Here is a 20,215-nt window from a genome sequence, read left to right on the forward strand (position 1 = left end):
TATGCCTACAGGAAAATTAATCTCAAGATTGTACATAATGACATATGTATATTTTTAATAAATTTATTTTGAACCTTGTAGGGATTAGAAGAGAAAGCAACATTATTTCCTGCAAAAATATTTCAGCACTATGATTTCAGTAAGTCCACATGCATAGTTACATATTTAGGGTTTGGAGGAAGAGAAACTTATACCTGAAAATGTTCTGCCATTATTTGCAGTAACTGCACCACTACAATATTAGGGATACTGTGCTGTTACTGCATCTTTATCATGCTATTAATGAAAAGCACAAGGACATTAACCATACTCATATTAATTAGGTTATTAACAAGCTCACCAGCTGTGTGTTAAACAGAAGTATGGCATGCATAGGAACACAGTGGAGTAATGGAAAGTAGTAGTAGGAATTTGCACTCACTTGTAATATCATAGACTACAACAGCAATAGTGGAGTCACGGATGTAGCTGGGAATCAGACTGCGGAATCGCTCCTGGCCGGCTGTATCCCAGAGCTGCAGTCGAACCTGCAGAGACCAGGTCCAGGATAGCAAAGACAGAAAAGGCAAGGGGAAAATGACAGGATCAAGGACCAATCTCACTCAGCACAGTAGAGTGCCATTCACTCAGAGTAGGTAAGAGCCATAACTCTCATGTCCGAATAAGAGTCTCCACTATTGTGTTTCATGATAATTGGATTTAGTTGCAAATTAAAGCAGTTAGAAAGACTGAAAAGCTCAACCACAAGCATTCTACATCAATCTCAGGATTGCACAATGGCATATGCTGCATCCCGTGATTTTTTTTTAATATACAAAATAATTGACAACTGTTCTAAAGCACAGGGATTTGATGTATCAGGCGTTAAATTCCATAGGGATTATTGTGAAAGTTTAAAATAGTGAATTTGATTTTTGGAACTTGAATCTCCTTCAATTACAGCTGCAATTTATACAAGTATATTGAATGTGCAAGCATTGACTCTAGTTCAATACTCAATGCACATTTGAAGATACAGATACATCTCCTTTGCATGTCTGCTTTCAACAGTTCACCTGATAAGATCACATTCCCATCAATTTTCTACTGGATCACTGCAACTACTATTGTTTCATATAATTCAACTTGTGATGTAAGTGACGCTTACACAGCTTCTATCCTTTCTATCACAGGCCTCAGAAAGATTGCTGGGTTAAGACAATATGAATGCAATTATTAGAGCAAGACAAAGATGAAAAATAGCAATTCTGCAGGAAAGATGCTCTATCAATATAATTCAAGGACATTGGATTCAGGTGGTAGAGCTGTTCTCTTTCTCTTTAGCATCTAGTAAGATTGTTTTCTTGAAAGATGTGCACCCTGGACTGCTTTAACATTGTGCAGCTAAATCCATAAATACATAACCCTCAGGTCAGAATATACAAATCTCCTCAGTGGGCAGCTGATTTAAAAGTACCATTTATGCAAGAGTTCCCTAAGTTACTGAAGTATGTTCAAAGTAACAGAGAAGTGAGAGAGTGGAAGAAACTTTGAGCAAACTTGAATAAAAGGAGCCAGAGTTGAGAAAATCCATGCTGTACAGGAGCAGAAAACTTTCAGGGCTGTTTAATGCTGTTAATTGATTTGAGAGAAAATTCTCAGAATAGTTTACCCTTCACCTTAGGCTATAAAGATAAATTGTTCAGTACCTCACATGAATATCTAGCCCCAGAGAAAGGTATTGTACTAACATTGATGTTTCAAAACCCATTGAACAGAGCAGGTGTTTGGAGAGAAAGCGTGCGTTAACTGCCAGTTAGTCCATAAATTGCTTAAATTGCACTGGAATCAAAACGCACATATACTGAATACCTACTTGTAATATCAAACACTACAACAGCAGCAGCCGAGTCACGGATGTAGCTGGGAATGAGGCTGCGGAATCGTTCTTGGCCAGCAGTGTCCCACAGCTGGAGTCTGATCTGGGGTGGAGGAGCAGAGGGGAAAAACCAAATGGGAAAACAACACAGGAAAAATACACTAAATGATAAAGTAAAACAAAATAAAGAATGCAGGGAACCTATAAAGATGAAAAGCAGGTGATGCCTTTCCAATTGACCAAAAAAAACTTCAAACACTGCATTAATCCCAGTTTCAAACTTGAATGAAAATCTTTGAAAATATATTAAATAGGTAACCTGTATTTACTGATCCCATTAATGTGCAGAAGCACAATTGAAACCCAATCTGCCACATTCATGAGTCAGTCCCTTAAATGAAGAAAACTTTCAGATCAGCCATTCTACAAGGCAAATGGTTGATTTGCAGTTTACTCAAATCTTACAATGGGAATTCATCATGAGGTCATGGACACTAGCCTCCCTTTGATAACTCACCCAAATGATATTCTCAACATGATGCTAGACAGTGAATACCAACGTGCTATTCAACCAGAAGGTATTGCAGTTGAGACCAATCACTCAGTCCTCAAGTGGATACTTTGCAGCAGAAATCTCTAAAGAACCAGAGGCAAGAACTTTAGCTGATTTTACCTTCTCTCTAAAAAAAGCTGTAAGATGCACGGAAGAGTTCTACATTTCTAATCAGCCCACAAACAGACCGCAAGCCAATAAAGTGATATTTTTGTATCATGTTCAAGCCAACAAGCAACACTCACCTCCAGCATTTTCTTGGACATATTTTGTTAACACCAAAAAATTGATATCGTTGCTCATACCTTCCTTTCCTAGCTGGCAACATAAGAAGGATGCACTGCTAATTATGTTTTTAGGCATGCCTGAGATTGGAAATATAATGGAAGAAATCAAACAGTATCTTATCAATGTGCCATTCCAAGCATCAAGGCCCTGAAGTAATTTTGAACAATATCACTGCTAGGCTTCTATTTGTCCAGAGACAAGCTCTTTTACAGAATTTGTATGATCCACAACTAGAAATGGCTCTCTGACTAGCTATGGGAAAGGCCAATTGAGCTTACCTACTAAGTTTCTCCTCCAACATGAAACACATGATTCTAAGGAAGCTATGATGGTACAGTGAGAATGCAGGGGGAAAAAAAAAATCAGGATATTGCTTAGAATGGAGGATTTCAGCAATGGGGAAAGAGTGGATAGGCTAGGTTTGTTTTCCATAGAGTAAAGTGGTTGTAGAAAGCCCTAATATAGGAAATCAAAATTGAGGGGCGGAGATCAGGTAGATAGTAAAAATCAAAATCTGATTTTTTATAGAACATAGAAATCTACAACACATTTACAGGCCCTTCAGCCCACAATGCTGTGCTGACCATGTAACCTACTCTAGAAACTGCCTAGAATTTCCCCAGCATATAGCCCTCTATTTTTCTAAGCTTCATGTACCTATCCAAGAGGCTCTTAAAAGACTATTGTATCCGCTTCTACCGCCACCACTGGCAGTGCTTAATTGGTCCCTTAAGTTGTTGTAGCTGGGGGTGGTAATGAGGAAAGCTCCAATTATCTACTAAATGCTCCCAGCAGAGTCTGCTTCAAATAGCCTCTGACAAGTAAGTCCAGCTCCTGGTCTTTATGTGTGGCTTAGCTACTAAGCCCAGTGGAACCGTTTCTACTGACAGAAGAAGGGGCAAAGGCGGGTTACTGGCACCTTAAAACCAGTCGCTTTGGGCAGATGGGGCTTGTCAGCCGTGGATGGCAGTTCATCTAGGAGAAGGAAAACTGATCTCAAACCTCTGCTGCCTCATGAGGAAGGCTTCGGGAGTAAACCCCAAGGGAAAAATCCACAGCTGGAGTCCCCCAAGGAAGTCCTACATTGAGTTCCATGCTGACTGGCAACTCTTGCGACGCTGCTGGTGTTTGGGTTCATCAGCTGTGTGGAGAGGGGGAGCTTGCTACATTGGCAATGTATCTAGACAGCTAGGGAGCAATATCCATGGTCAAATCTGATCAAAGGAGGCCTCACTCACTCATATATTAAATAGTTAAATTAAATAAATAGTGCAAAAAAAAGAAATAAAAAAAGTAGTGAGGTAGTATTCATGGGTTCAATATCTATTCAGAATTCAGATAGCAGAGGGGAAACGGTTCCTGAATCGTTGAATGTGTTAAGCACAGGTATCTCTGAGCAGGTGACGTGAGTTGACAAAGGAGGAGATTTAGAGGGGATGTGGGCAAAAATGACTTGGAGGGGACGTGGCCTCTGTAAGTGACTGAGATTTAGTATGTACTGCTTGATGATCATTTGAAATGTCATGCCACAAAAGAACAAGTGCAAGAAAACAGGATTAGTATAGACAGGAAAGTGATGGCTAATTTGGGCACAGTAGGCTAAAGGGCTGTTTCCATGTTGGGGGATTCTATTAACCAGCATAATTTTTTCTTCCAAAAGTCATTGGGTGCATTAAGCCTATTCTTGCCTTTTCACTAATGGTTCTCTTGGATTAGGATCTTGAATACAAATAGACATTAGATATTCCAGCCTTTAACAACAGGGAAACAAATCTTTGTACAATATCATTTTCCAGCCATAGCACATTTTTTACCAGCTGTCCAAGTAGTACCAGCCTAATGAGCTGTCAAGAGTAGAGATATGGCCAGTTGGAAAGGGCAATGCGACAGAAGTATCTGGCTTCAACCGAAAAACTGTGCTGTAGCAAAGCCAAGACAACTAATATTGTGCAAAGTGTGCAAAAGTTATCTCCAAGGATCAGTGCAATATAGACGAAGAACCACAGATCCCACTGTTCAATGCTCCTCGATGCCGACCACTCAAGACTAATGAAAGACAAATTTAAGGAAAGCAATTTATGAGATAGGATGCCTAATTTCAGTACTAAGGAAAAGCTCTCTTTCAAAATATTTTCAAATATTTTAAACCTATCCATTTTAATGAATTTTGTTAAATTTGTAGGAAGAAGTTTTATCAGAATAATAGTTCACCAATAGTACATCAAATGTACTTTGTAAGTTTATAACCACTGAAATTCAAATAGAGCATTGAGGATCATGTAAAAAGATCAATGCTGCACTGAAGGAGCATGAATAAGATTCAGACTTGACATGTAAGAAAATAGGGGATTAAAGCACAGTAAAGTTAGCAGATGTAATTGATGACTGAGTAGCTATACAGAAAAGGTATCACAGAATGGTAGTTCAGAAGAAACCATCACGTTCACAAGGCAAGTACAGGTACAAATGTAGCCCTATCATAACTTGGAATTACAGGGCAGCCCACAAATGGTAAGATAGAAACATGGAGTAAGATACGATTATTATTGTGTAGGTTATTTACCCTTTAAAATCCTCGCAGAACTTAATCAATTCCAATAATCCACTCTTTCTCCACAGCCCTATAAATTATTGCCTCTTACTAACCAGTATTTTTTTGGAGCACCCTGAAGAATAATTCTCTCTATTACCTTTAAGCATTCCATATTTTTATCTACTAGTTCTTAATTTTTTTTCCCCTTAGATCTCCCCTGGATCTTTTATCCAAAAATTTCAATTCATGTGCCATCTGTTACTGGCAACAAGTTTGCCTCTTTATATTTATTAGACGTCTTGAATTCACACATCTCGATCAGATTACCTTCCAAGAACAATAATCCATTTTCTCCAGTCAAGTAAACTATTGTAGCAAATCTCTACTGTGCTCTGTCAGTCTTTACACGCTTACGTGGTGACTAGAATCACATAATATTCCATTTGTGTCCTAAATACAGTATTACGCAGGTTGAACATAACCTTCTTTCTTCCCCAGGCTTTGCCTCTATGTATGAAGGCCAGACCCTTATGTTCTCTCAACATGCCCATCACATTCAAAGATACAAACCAAAATTCCCTGAGTTCCTGCACATCCTTTAAAAACATTCCTTGTCTCAATCACGCAAACAACATGAATTCTGCAGATGCTGGAAATTCAAGCACACACATCAAAGTGGCCAGGCAGCATCTCTAGGAAGAGGTACAGTCGACATTTCAGACCGAGACCTGTCCTGACATTGACTGTATCTCTTCCTAGAGATGCTGCCTGGCCTGCTGCATTCACCAGCAACTTTGATGTGTGCTCCTTGTCTCAATCATTTCACCAAAATGCATTACATCACCTAGTAAATGTTATACTTCATCTGCCATTCTGCCTGCCTATGCGCTGTTACAACCTTTTACTGTTCTCATAGTTGAAAATACCTTCAACCTAAAGATGTCTACAAATATTGAAATCCTACCTTGCATACTAATATTCAAACCACAAATATCTCAAAAGCATTACTTTTAGCTCTGGCCTTTTGTGAAACATTGCTACCTATCATCCACCAATATGAATAATATCCAATCAGCATGAGACTTTGCCTTACGACTGCTTACACTGATAATAAAAATAGATCAATGGATTAAAATTAACTAATCTTTTTGTGAGATTTTTATCTCTGAAGATCCCTATTAGATGCTAACACATGGACAACAAGTATTAAAAATAATGTTTGCATTCAACCACTTTCTCTATTAGCCTTCTTAATAGAATATATAATAAGTCGAGTAGCATGTTCTTGCATCCTTTTTGTAATTGGAGGATTAAAAGATTATCCCACCACCAAGCACATCTTCCCCCCCCACTTCCGCTTTCATCAGGGATCGCTCCCTACACGACTCCCTCGTCCCTTTGTCCCCCCCATCCCTTCCCACCGATCACCCGGCACTTATCCTTGTAAGCAGAACAAGTGCTACACATGCCCTTACACTTCCTCCCTCACCACCATACAGGGCCCCAGACAGTCCTTCCAGGTGAGGCGACACTTCACCTGTGAGTCAGTTGGGGTGATATACTGCGTCCAGTGTTCCCAGTGCGGCCTTCTACATATTGGCGAGACTCGACGCAGACGGGGAGACCGTTTCGCTGAACACCTACACTCTGTCCGCCAGAGAAAGCAGGATCTCCCAGTGGTCACACATTTTAATTCCACATCCCATTCCCATTCTGACATGTCTATCCACGGCCTCCTCTACTGTCAAGATGATGCCACACTCAGGTTGGAGGAACAACACCTTATATTCCGTCTGGGTAGCCTCCAACCTGATGGCATGAACATTGACTTCTCTAATTTCCATTAATGCTCCTCTTCCCCTTCTTACCCCATCCCTTATTTTTTTATTTTCCCCCCTTTCTTTTTCTCTCTTTTCCCTGTCCCTCTCACTATATCTTCCTCTGATGCTCCCCTCCCCCTTTCTTTCTCCCTAGGCTTCCCATCCCATGATCCTCTCCCTTCACCAGCCTGGTATCCCTTTTGCCAATCAACTTTCCAGCTCTTAGCTCCATCACTCCCCCTCCTGTCTTCTCCTATCATTTTGGATCTCCCCCTCCCACTTTCACATCTTTTACTATCTCTTCTTTCAGTTAGTCCTGACGAAGGGTCTCGGCCGAAACGTCGACTGTACCTCTTCCTATAGATGTTGCCTGGCCTGCTGCGTTCCACCAGCATTTTGTGTGTGTTGCTTGAATTTCCAGCATCTGCAGATTTCCTCGTGTTTGCGTTTTTAATTCACTACTGCGAAGCCTCTTCCAGGGATGCCTACACTGAATAAGTTTAATTCTTCTCTTCAACAGTTTAGTGAAACCCTCTCTCACTGCTCCCCATCTATAATTTCTTCTGCCCTTCAAATTCTCGTCCACATTTTGACCCAGACCCGCTACTACAGCCACATATCCTTCCTTGGAACGTGTCTCTGTCGCCAACTTACTCCTGTTGGCTTCAGGATTTGTTTTCGAGCATCTCAATTCAGACCTTCTAAGGATCCCAGGTACTCACATTTTATTGACTATGCCTCCCATCGCTTCTCCCGTCAAGCTCTGAAGGCAACCCTCTCAACCATGAGGAAGTACTTGGCGTCCCTATCCGAGTCCCTTCCACACCTCCAGGACACTTTCTTCGCAGTTTGTAATGGACCTGCCCGTTATTTCATCCCCCATCGGACCCATGCCTGCAATTGCCATTTCTTTGACTTTATCATGTTAGGCAAGGATCACAAGATCTTCCATCTGCAGACCCCAGAGCCTGCCAGCTCTGACGCTAGCAGGCACGAACTTCATATTGTGGCCCCCGCCACCGATTTCGGCAGCTCCACCAACCCAGGGCATACTCAAAACCCAGACTCCAGCACCATCAATGCAGACTCCAATGACCATGGACACCTTCAAAGCGATTGCACAACCTCCAACTGCGACTCCAGCCTTGAACTCCAGGCCAGGTCTTCACGTGCTGCTGTTGTGACTCCCGTCTGCCCTTCCCCCACCACAACTCTGCAACCCTGTCTCCCTCAGATCCCACCATCAACTCCTGGACTCTCAGAGGCTCCATCTTCCTCTCACCCCAACCCTCCTGTCTCCACTTACACTACTAGCCTCTCTCCTCCTCCCCCGCACCCCCATCCCAGCTCTCATCCGTGCTGGGTCTTTACCATCCCCTCCGATCTTCAACTCAGAAGCAGAGCACTCTGTCCTCAGTAAGGGCCTTACCTTTGTCTCTCTTCGCCCACACCTCAGCGAGTTCTGCGTGCGCCATGACGCTGAACTCTTCTTCTTCCGCCAGCTCAGTCTTCAAGCCCACTTCTTCGGCAAGGACTCTCTCACCCCCACCGATGATCCCTTCTCCCGTCTTCAACCCTCCTCCTCTTCATGGACACCCCACTCTGGTCTTCTGCCTGCTCTGGATCTCTATATTGCTAACTGCTGACGGGACATCAACCGTCTCGACTTCACCACACCTTGTTCCAATTCCAACCTCACTCCTTCCGAACGCTCTCCTCTCCACTCCCTCCGCACCAATCCTAACCTTACTATAAAACCCGCTGATAAGGGAGCTGCTGTTGTAGTCTGGCATACTGACCTCTACCTTGAGGTAGAGTAAAGGCACAGTAACAACTCGCTGATACCTCCTCTTATTTAACCTTGATCATGACCCCACTAAGCAGAACCAGGCCATTGTCTCCCACCTCACCAACCTTATCAGCTCCGGGGATCTCCCATCCACTGCCACCAACCTTATAGTTCCCGCACCCTGCACTTCCCGTTTCTACCTCCTACCCAAGATCCACAAACCTGCCTGTCCAGGTTTGCTCCTGTTCCAGCTTGCTCCTGCCCTGCCAAACTTATTTCTGCACACCTTGACACTGTTTTATCCCCCTTTGTTCAATTCCTTTCCACCTATGTTCGTGACACTTCTCACGCTCTGAATTTTTTCAATGATTTTAAGTTCCCTGGTCCCCACCGCTTTATTTTCACCGTGGATGTCCAGTCCCTATATACCTCCATCCCCCACCAGGAAGGTCTCAAAACTCTCCGCTTCTTTTTGGATTCCAGACCTAACCAGTTCCCCTCTACCACCACTTTCCTCCATCTAGCAGAATTAGTCCTGACCTTTAATAATTTCTCCTTTGGCTCTTCCCACTTCCTCCAAACTAAGGGTGTAGCCATGGGCACCCGTATGGGTCCCAGCTATGCCTGCCTTTTTGTTGGCTTTGTGGAACAATCCATGTTCCAAGCCTATACTGGTATCCCTCCCCCGCTTTTCCTTCACTACATCGACGACTGCATTGGCGCTGCTTCCTGCACGCATGCTGAGCTCATTGACTTCATTAACTTTGCCTCCAACCTTCACCCTGCCCTCAGATTTACCTGGTTCATTTCCAACACCTCCCTCCCCTTTCCTTTCTTGATCTTTCTGTCTCTATCTCTGGACACAGCCCATCTACTGATGTCTACTATAAGCCTACAGACTCTCACAGCTACCTGGACTACTCCTCTTCCCACCCTATCTCTTGCAAAAATGCCATCCCCTTCTCGCAATTCCTCTGTCTCCACCGCATCTGCTCTTAGGATGAGGTTTTTCATTCCAAGACGAAGCAGATGTCTTCCTTTTTTAAAGAAAGGGGCTTCCCTTCCTCCACCATCAACTCTGCTCTCAAATGCATCTCCCCCATTTCACGCACATCTGCTCTCACCCATCCCAAGTTTTATTTGGGTTTTTAGCGCTGGAAATAGTTACATCCCGACACGCGGGACAGAAGCATGGTCGCATTGTGTATTCCAGGGACCAGCTGCTTGCGCTAATGCCGGCCGGTTTAGCGAGCAGAGCGGCGGACACCCCTGCTGAAATCTGGAGGAAAACAGACAGAGGAAGTAGAGGGGGATCACAAAGTCGAGGAAAGAGGACCGGGTCGAGACAAAAGAGACTTATGGAGAAGAGGAGTTCGGTGGGTAATAAAATGGATGAGTTCACGGTGCTAACCAGGCGTCAGAGAACAATTTCGGGAGTATAGTGTTATGTGTTTCACTAGAACGGGGCTGCACAAGGACATACCCGATCAAAACTTCCCCATGGGTGGCTTCCAGACCATTCTGGCTGACTGGAAGTGCACTGAGAGCGGTAAGCGTAAAGGAGTTGGGTGCTTACTGTTCTGGTTACAACAGATGGTGCAATCCGGGTCATATTACGATCGAGGAACGTGTTTGTAGACCGGATATTGAACTTTTTACTGTTGGACTTCGGCCACATTCCACCGAGATACAACACTGGGCAGCACTGGAGGTCGTTCCTGCCTGTAGCCATCGAACTTGCAGCTCCTCCCGTGGAGGGTCAGACACCCTGAGCCAATAGACTGGTCCTGGACTTATTTTCCATCTGGCATAGTTTGCATTTTGTTGTTTGATTGTTTGTGGTTTTTGTATTGCTATATTTATGCTCTATTCGTTTGCGGCTCTAACAAAACCCAATTTCCCTCGGGATCAATAAAGTATATCTATCTATCTATCCTCTGCCACCCCACTAGGAATAGAGTTCCCCTTGTCCTTACCTACCACCCCACCAGCCTCCAGGTCCAACATATAATTCTCTGTAACTTCCGCCACCTCCAACAGAATCCCTAGCACACCAAGCACATCTCTCCCTCCCCACCCCCTTCTGCTTTCCGCAGGGATCGCTCCCTACACGACTCCCTTGTCCATTCGTTCCCCCCATCCCTTCCCACCAATCTCCCTCTTGGCACTTATCCTTGTAAGCGGAACAAGTGCTACACATGCCCTTACACTTCCTCCCTCACCACCATTCAGGGCCCCAGGACAGTCCTTTCAGGTGGGGCGACACTTCACCTGTGAGTCAGCTGGTGTCATACACTGCGTCCGGTGCGGCCTTCAATATGCGAGACCCGACGCAGACTGGGAGACCGTTTTGCTGAACACCTACGCTTTGTCCGCCAGAGAAAGCAGGATCTCCCAGCAGCCACACATTTTAATTCCACGTCTCATTCCCATTCTGATATGTCCATGCACGGCCTCCTCTACAGTCAAGATGAAGCCACACTCAGGTTGGAGGAACAACACCTTATATTCTGTCTGGGTAGCCTCCAACCTGATGGCATGAACATTGACTTCTCTAATTTCCGTTAATGCCCCTCCTCCCCTTCATACCCCAACCCTTATTTTTTTTATTTTCCCCCCTTTCTTTTTCTCTCTTTTTTCTCCCCAGTCCCTCTCACTATATCTTCCTCTGATGCTCCCCTTCCCCCTTTCTTTCTCCCTAGGCTTCCCGTCCCATGATCCTCTCCCTTTTCCAGCCTGGTATCCCTTTTACCAATCAACTTTCCAGCTCTTAGCTCTATCACTCCCCCTCCTGTCTTCTCGGATCTCCCCCTCCCCCTCCCACTTTCAAATCTCTTACCATCTCTTCTTTCAGTAAGTCCTGACGAAGGGTCTCGGCCCAAAATGTCGACTGTACCTTTTCCTATAGATGCTGCCTGGCCTGCTGCGTTCCACCAGTACTTTGTGTGTGTTGCTAAAAGATTATTTGTAGGTTTTTCTTACCTCCCTCAGTATCTTTGCATGCATCCCGCTATGACCGTGTGATTTACTTAAGCAAAGCCAGTCTTACAAATACCTTTATTGATATTCACTTCATTAATTATTTCTGGTACTTCAATTTTTATGTCCTGTCCCTTGGTAAAGACCGATATAAAGTATTCATTAAATATTCCAGTCCTTATTGGCATACTGAGGTACTGTTTAGAACTGAGTGTTAACGTCTCTGACAAAGTTGACAAAATTTTAATTTCATCCCAGGCAATACAGGAATCTGAAGATATCTGTTCATATAAATTGGGAAAGTCATCAAGCCCCAAGTAGCAGTTATCCCAGAATTTTAAACAAATTGGGGACAAACTTCCAAAAGAACAAACGAAAGTTTTCCAGAGTGATAATAATGCCAGAGGGCCAAAAGTCTGGCAAATATTAAACTTATTCAAGAAAATGATAAGGAACAAAAGATAAACAATTTAGTCTTTATTTTGATTTTGGGTGAAGTATTAGGGATAAAGATTACAAGTTCCAAAAAAAACATTGCTACATTTCTACCTCTCCATTGCCAACTTATACTCAGATCAAGTGAGCTTTTGCACTGGCAACTAATAAACACCCAATGGGTAAAAAGGATTGTCACTAAGGATCTGTCGAATAAAGTCTGCGCTTGATTATTGAACAATTCTTTTTTTTAAGGAAATCAACACAGAGAAATGGAACACAATGGAAAATACATTAACAGAAGGCATTTGATGTAATGCTATGGCAGTTTATATAATTAAAATTTCAGTTATTAACAGAAATACAGAAGCATTGATAAAGCTGGTTGGGAACAAAAACAGACAAGTTTAAACAAACGTATAAAGGACTGAAAAATCCACTGCTTTCTTAGAATTTTTGCTGGGAACTAACATTCACAAAGAGAAGTAGAAAATAGTAGTCATGAAGCAAAAGGTTAAAAGTGCTATTTCGCCTTGTGTTACCTTTTGCCTTGTGTTCGTTTAACAAATAATGAACTACTTTTTTTTGATATGATAGGATAATAAGATTGATGCTTCAATATGATCAGTTATTGGGATACCATTATGCTGTACATAAATAGCTCTTACACTTTATCATTTAACACAATATGGTCAACTTAAAACACCACCACTGAATCAGACAATTTTAACTGCCAAAGTGGTTCTCTTAAATTCTACCTTTTTGATAAGGTGATAACTAATCCACTGTGGTTACATACCAGACTGGGAAATGTCTGACAAAGTTGTGACCAAACAGTTTCTGCATGGAAACAACTCTTGCAAGTGGTTATTTATATTTACTAATTTGTACATGCTAATTTTTATTTTAAGAAATAAAACTGCTAATAGTTTTATAATCTTTCTCTACAATGGTTGTCAGTTGCAGACGACTGTGGAGGAAGATAAAGGGACAAGGACATTTTGAACTTAATTTCCTGTATTTTAAAACAGGTTCCGCTGATCATTTTGTTTTTTAAAAAATCAAAGAAAAATCAGATGGTGGTTTCTACAACTGGGTTAAATTGGATATGCACCATGTTACATGGCATCAACTTAAGGCTCAATGTGAATTAAGTGACTCTGGTGGTGGGGAGAAAGGTAAAAATATGAAGTCAGCTCTAGTCTATGCTCCCAATTATTAGAAGCTTACATGCATTGGAAATTAAATTTTAATATTAGATGGAAGCAGAATCAGTCTCCTCCAATTTTTATCTTGAATGAATAGCAATTCACCATTTATGTTCAAGGCGTGAAATATGAAGAACTGCACAATATATTAGAATGAAGCTACACACCAACATGAGCCATCTAATATGGAGGAAGATGCAAGGGAAATCTGGAAAATTAACAGACTAATAATTACAACATTCTATGTACTATACTGCTAAATGGACTTAAACAGTTAACTTGAAAGCAGAGTACTTCTGTTCAGCCAAGGGATTGGATCTCATACTGCATAATTAATTGGTTATCAATTTGTAATCGAGCAAAGAAACCTTACTTACTGAACATTAGCTCACATTCTGTAATAATTTTAACTTTAAATTTTTGATTGTACAGATTATGATAGGCTCCAGATTAACAAAATATATAAAAACATATAATATAAAATTATGCAAACTAGTTTGTGATCAAAAAGATGAAAGATCCTTTCATTTTAAGTTCATTTTTTTTTTAAACTCTCCTGACTGACCATGGAGAATATCAATTACCAACCTCCAGTGAGCAACCAATACCTTTCACCCCAACTTTAACAGGAATTTAATGTATATACATAAAACTATTATTCAATGTAAATGAGATAAAGGCTTACCGTCCGATCTTCCAAATACATTGTTTTTGACAGAAAATCAATTCCAATTGTTGCCTAGGAAGAAACATCAAATTAGAGAACGCAGAAAATGTGACATCGATCACAGGACAAGAGGTCATAAACAAACAAGATTAGGTAAGCAAACTCAGCTTTTATTGGGACAGACTTACTCCAACCTATCCTATTTCATCTGTGAATGCCCACTTGAAATGCCTGCAATTAAATTCATGAACTGAAGGTTGAGATAATAACACTGACCAAAGTATTCTTCAGATGTACAGGACAACACAAAGCAAGAATATTAATTTCATAAAGCAGCTAATTTTAACTTTAAACATATTAATGAAAGGTCCCAACCCTAAACTTGAGAGAAATTAGGCAATTATTTGTCCATTATGGAGCTCTTCATCCAACAATAAACCAAAGGGAAACTTGTTGATTTACTAGATTTGATCAATTATCCCCTCAACCAATACCCATCCAATCAAAGACAGGCATGTGCCATAATGTGTTTGTACTCTCCACCTAGTTAAGGCAGTCAGCACCTAGTAAATAGCACTATTCTTCAGGAGCACCACCTAAAATTGCCACTTATTTTCACATAGTGGATTCCAGTTAGTTGGGATAGCTGCTTACTCGGGACAACTCTTAAAGAACAAAAACAAATCGAGAAAGTAGCTGGGATTCCTTTTGTTTATTGGAGACACTATGCTGCTTAATGGAGGCAGGAGACTGTTGCCGAACAGTTCTAACTAGCATCAGTTGCGCACACTTGAATAGCTGTTAGACGCAATACTGTGCTTTGAGGCAAACACTTTAAATAGCATCAGTTGCACATGTGTTTGCTCAACAAGCAGAGATTTTTGTCACTGATAGTTGGTGAGAAATCAGCAGTAAGACAATTCAGAACTGTTTTTTGTCACCATGGTTTTAAGCATCCAGGCTTGCAGTTGCCAGAAATGCCGGGAGTGAAAATAAAACGATTTCACCACTCCAAGTTAGAAACTATGAAGAATTTGGAGGTATTGACATCATCTTGAATGTTATCCACTTAGCCCTCACCTGCAACAGTGAGACCTATAGTGAGATCCAATGGGCAAGAAGGCAGTTCTGCAACGCTCCTCGGACAGCAAACGGCATCATGAGGCACAGAAGTAATCATGGTCATCCACTGCAACCAAGACCTCAGTTGTGATGACTGCAGGTCAAGAGAGAGCAAGTGCCCAATGCAACAGCCTCTCTCACTTTAACAACTCTCCTGCATCCCTCCCCACGGATCTCCTACCTGGCACTTATCCCTGTAAGCGCAAGTGCTACACCTCCTCTCTTGCCACCATTCAGGGCCCCAAACAGTCCTTCCAAGTGAGGCAATACTTCACTTGCGAGTCTGTTGGGGTCATCTATTGCATCCGGTGCTCCCGGTGCAGCCTCCTCTACATCGGTGAAACCCGACTCGGATTGGGGGACCGCTTCGTCGAGCACCTCCACTCCATCCACCACAACAGACAGGATCTCCCAGTAGCCACCCACTTCAACTCTGCTTCCCAATCCCATTCAGGTATGTCCATACATGGCCTCCTCTACTGCCATGATGAGGCTAAACTCAGGTTGGAGGAGCAGCACCTCATGTAACGTCTAGGTATGAACATAGAATTCTCCAACTTTCAGTAATTCCCTTCCCTCCTGTCCCCCATCCCTGTTTCACTGTGCCCCCTTCCCCAGCTGTCTATCACCTCCCTCATGGTTCCGCCACCTTCTACTACCCATTGTGTTTTCCCCTATCCCTTCTTCACCTTTCCTGCCTATCACCTCCCTGCCTCCCCTCCCCCACCCCTTTATCTTTCCCCCAACTGGTTTTTCACCTGGAACCTACCGGCCTTCTCCTTCCCACCCTCCCACCACTTTCTTTATAGGGCCTCTGCCCCTTCCCTCTACAGTCCTGACGAAGGGTTCCGGCCCGAAACGTCGACCGACCTTTTCCACGGATGCTGCCTGACCTGCTGAGTTCCTCCAGCTTGTTGTGAGTGTTGCTTTGACCCCAGCATCTGCAGATTATTTTGTGTTTATTCAATTGGGAAATAGCCTAATTTTGTACCATAATGCTTCTAAGGCTCCTTCTTACCTCCAAACATCAGTTTGTTTCAACTCTGGCCTTCTGTATAGTTTGGCATAAAGAATCCCCTCTGGTGTCCATGCCTTCAAATATCACAGCTCAAACTTGGAAATAGTTTCCATAATGCTCTACATCTCCTTCCTATAAAGCCACTCTCTGAGAGAACCTTTAGTCACAAGTCCAATATTCACTTTTATGGTTTAGTGGGAAACTCACCTGATAATGCTTCAGTGGAATGCTTAGGCACATATTACTACGTCAAGAGATACTACAAAATACACAATTTTGTAAGAACTTTCCTTGCTAGCACTACTGCCTCATATCTAGTGGCCGGATATCAATTCTGATCATGGGTGATGTCTCTGCTGAATTTGGTGATTTTCCCTGTGATCAGTCTTTCCTTCGGGTCCTCCAGTTCCTACCACATACAAAGATGTGCTATTGATTGGTTACCATCAACCCCCCTACACAGACAGCACCCAAGATTAGGATCAGGGTCTCTGAAGCTATCTTTACGGAGATAATTCTCCATGTTTCATTAACATTTAAGATTCTGTGGCTCTTGATTGAAATTAACACATTCAATTTAACAAATAGAAGCAAACAATCCTGAAAATAAGCACTATAACTATAAGAATTGCATTACAAGTTGCCTTTCCCCAGATATTACAAGCAACAGCAAGGAATGACCATGAGCAGTGGAACATTGTTATAAATTGAACCCTGACCAAGTTATAACTACTAGTCAATTGTGCCACTAACCTGATAAGTATTGTCGAAGCTGTCATACATAAACCTAGTTATCAGCGATGTCTTTCCAACTGCAACACAAACATTACATGAATTAGAAAATGTACTTTTATAGATTAAAGGAAAATAATCCACAAGAGTGAAATATCATGTACAATTGACAGAACAAATACAGATGCTTTTTTTTTAACAGATGCCCAAAACTGAAAAATCCCCCCCAAAAAACATGATATGGTAACAGTATCTCCTCAGTGATGTAACAAATGGCATCAAAACACAAAACTGTTAAGTGTTACTAAAAGTAGAAAGAAAAACAATTCCTCTGTTTGTAGAAATGAAATCATGCACTTTTAAACTTTATAATATTAGGGGAGCTCATTTGTATGTAGGAAGTGCCCATAAATCGAGCGCTTGTAATCTGGGACAGCTTGTACATAGTCATAGAAAAGTACAGCACAGAAGTAGGCCCTAAGGCCCAGCTGGTCCATGGTGAACCATTTAACCTGCCTAGTACAATCGACCTGCATCTGGACCATAACCCTCCGTACCCTTCTCACCCATGAACTTATCCATATTTCTGAACGGTTGAAATTGAGCTTGCATACACCACTTGCGCTGGCAGCTCATTCCACACTCTCACAGCCCTCTGAATGAAGTTTACCCTCACGCTTCCCTTAAACATTTCACTCTTCACCATTAACTCGTGACCTCTAGTTGTAGTCCCACTCATCTCAGTGGGAAAAAGCCTGCTTACATTTACCCTATCTATACCCCTCATAATTTTGTATACCTCTATTAAATCTCTCTTCAATCTTCTATGTTTAAAGGAATAAAGTCTGAACCTATTCAGTCTTTCCTTATAACTTAGATCCTCCAGTCCTGGCTACATCCTTGTAAGTTTTGTCTGTACTTTTATTTACATCTTTCCTGCAGGTAAGTGACCAAAACTGCACACAATACTCAAAATTAGGCCTCAACTTTCATCTTATACAACTTCAACATAACATCCCACCTCTTGTACTCAATACTTTGATTTATGAAAGCCAATGTGCCAAAAGCTTTCTTTACTACCTTATTGGCCTGTGCCGCCACTTTTATCGAATTATGGACCTGTATTCCCAGATCCCCTTGTTCGACTGCACTCCTCTGTGCCCTACCGTTCACTGTGCAAGACCTGTCCTGGTTGGTCCAACTGGAGTGCAACACCTTGCACTTCTCTGCTTTAAATCCCATCTGCCATTTTTCCAGTTGGCCCAAATCCCACTGCAAACACTGGGAGTCTTCCTCACTGTCCATTACACCCCCAATCTTGGTGTCATCCACAAATTTGCTAATTTAGTTAACATTATCATCCAGATCATTGATGTAGATGACAAACAAGACCCAGCACCAGTCACTGAGGCACTCCACAAGTCACAGGCCTCCAGTCAGGGACGTCGCTGTTACTTTGCCTCACATCTATAGACTCTGTGTCTGTCTCCTTACATATGCATATATACAAATTTGCTCTACATCATTAACTTATTGGATTATGTCGTTGACTTTCAAATCTGTTTCTCATTATAATAAATAGCATACCATTCTCCATCCACAGTACACTTTAAAATACTAACATAACTTATATTCACTATTCTTTATGATTTGTGAAGATTTGCTTCACATATCATTTCCAGAATCAAATCTCTCAAATTGGAAATGGCGTTACCTGAGTACTTTACTGGAAAAAGACAACAAACACTTGTAGTTACAAAGGCAAAAATTCTTTTAAATAGTTTAGGAGCCAGATAATCAGTGAAGAATGCAGTAGGCCTTTAAAAACTCAGGTTGATTTATCTGAACACGTAAAGTATTTTAGTTATTTTAAATTATAGAACATAGAACAGTACAGCACATTACAGGCCATTCGGCCCACAATGTTGTGCCGACCCTCAAACCCTGCCTCCCATATAAGCCCCCCACCTTAAATTCCTCCATATACCTGTCTAGTAGTCTCTTAGACTTCACTAGTGTATCTGCCTCCACCACTGACTCAGGCAGTGCATTCCACGCACCAACCACTCTCTGAGTAAAAAACCTTCCTCTAATATCCTCGTTGAACTTCCCACCCCTTACCTTAAAGCCATGTCTTCTTGTATTGAGCAGTGGTGCCCTGGGGAAGAGGTGCTGGCTATCCACTCTATCTATTAATATCTTGTACACCTCTATCATGTCTCCTCTCATCCTGCTTCTCTCCAAAGAGTAAAGCCCTAGCTCCCTTAATCTCTGATCATAATCCATACTCTCTAAACCAGGCAGCATCCTGGTAAATCTCCCCTGTACCCTTTCCAATGCTTCCATATCCTTCCTATAGTGAGGCGACCAGAACTGGACACAGTACTTACTCCAAGTGTGGCCTAACCAGAGTTTTATATGTTATATGTTTTTATATATTTTTCTATCTGTAGTCCCTTTCAATGGCCAATGCTAAAAAAAAGTTGTACAGAAATATTTAGTGAGACAAAAAAAAAATTGTTGTGGAACTGCAAATTAATTCCTTTGGACATGGTTAGGATGGAGTTCCTACAATGTGGACAGTACTCCTTTCTAACTATCTAGGCAAAAAACAAACTAAGGTTTTGACGTAACCTAATTTTCAATTTTGCATAGGGCTGTTTGAACAAGTTTGAGACCACATCACAAATTCTTTGCTTAATTGTGGTATAACATCACATTTTCCAGACTTGCTTGAAACCATGAATGGATCCAAAAATTCAAGTTATAACTCTAATCAATACACCTGGCAATGTTTTCAATAAATAAAAATTGAGAAATAGTGCCTATAATTAGAGTTATGATAATAATCTAAAGGAAATTAAATTAAGTTCCTAAAAGAATGGTAAAGAGCTGATTTAAAGGTTGAAAACAAAATTTGAAAAATTAAATGGAGAGCAAATGTGGCAAACAATGACATGGAAAATTTTGTCACACAAGATATAAACAGTAGGACAACTCAGAACTGTTTTGTTCTATGCGGTTTCAAGCACTCAGGCTTGGAGATGCCAGAAATGACCGAGAGTGAAAATGAAATGATTTCACTACTTCAACAAATTAGGAACTACAAAGATTTTCAAGATATTAATCATTATCTTGAATATTACAATGAAAATGAAGATTTGAAGGATGCAATTGTCAAAAATATTTTATGAAGGCAGTCTATTATTTGCA

At 41.7% G+C, this 20,215-nt stretch overlaps 1 protein-coding gene across 2 annotated transcripts in view; it reads right to left on the reverse strand.

Moving 5' to 3' along the window:
• The window catches only part of rab41 (RAB41, member RAS oncogene family), a 46,557-nt gene that overhangs the window by 16,617 nt on the left and 9,725 nt on the right, over positions 1-20,215 (reverse strand). Inside the window, exons 2-4 of one of the 2 annotated variants that reach the window (XM_063060838.1) lie at positions 17,024-17,082; positions 14,149-14,202; positions 422-527 (exon numbers count right to left, since the gene is read on the reverse strand). In XM_063060838.1, the coding sequence (XP_062916908.1) occupies positions 422-527; positions 14,149-14,202; positions 17,024-17,082 (219 nt within the window). Of the gene's footprint in view, positions 1-421; positions 528-1,855; positions 1,962-14,148; positions 14,203-17,023; positions 17,083-20,215 lie in introns of both variants that reach the window. The other variant, XM_063060837.1, reaches the window with a different exon arrangement.

This window comes from Mobula hypostoma, chromosome 10 (assembly GCF_963921235.1).
Source record: "Mobula hypostoma chromosome 10, sMobHyp1.1, whole genome shotgun sequence".
Lineage (NCBI taxonomy): Eukaryota > Metazoa > Chordata > Chondrichthyes > Myliobatiformes > Myliobatidae > Mobula > Mobula hypostoma.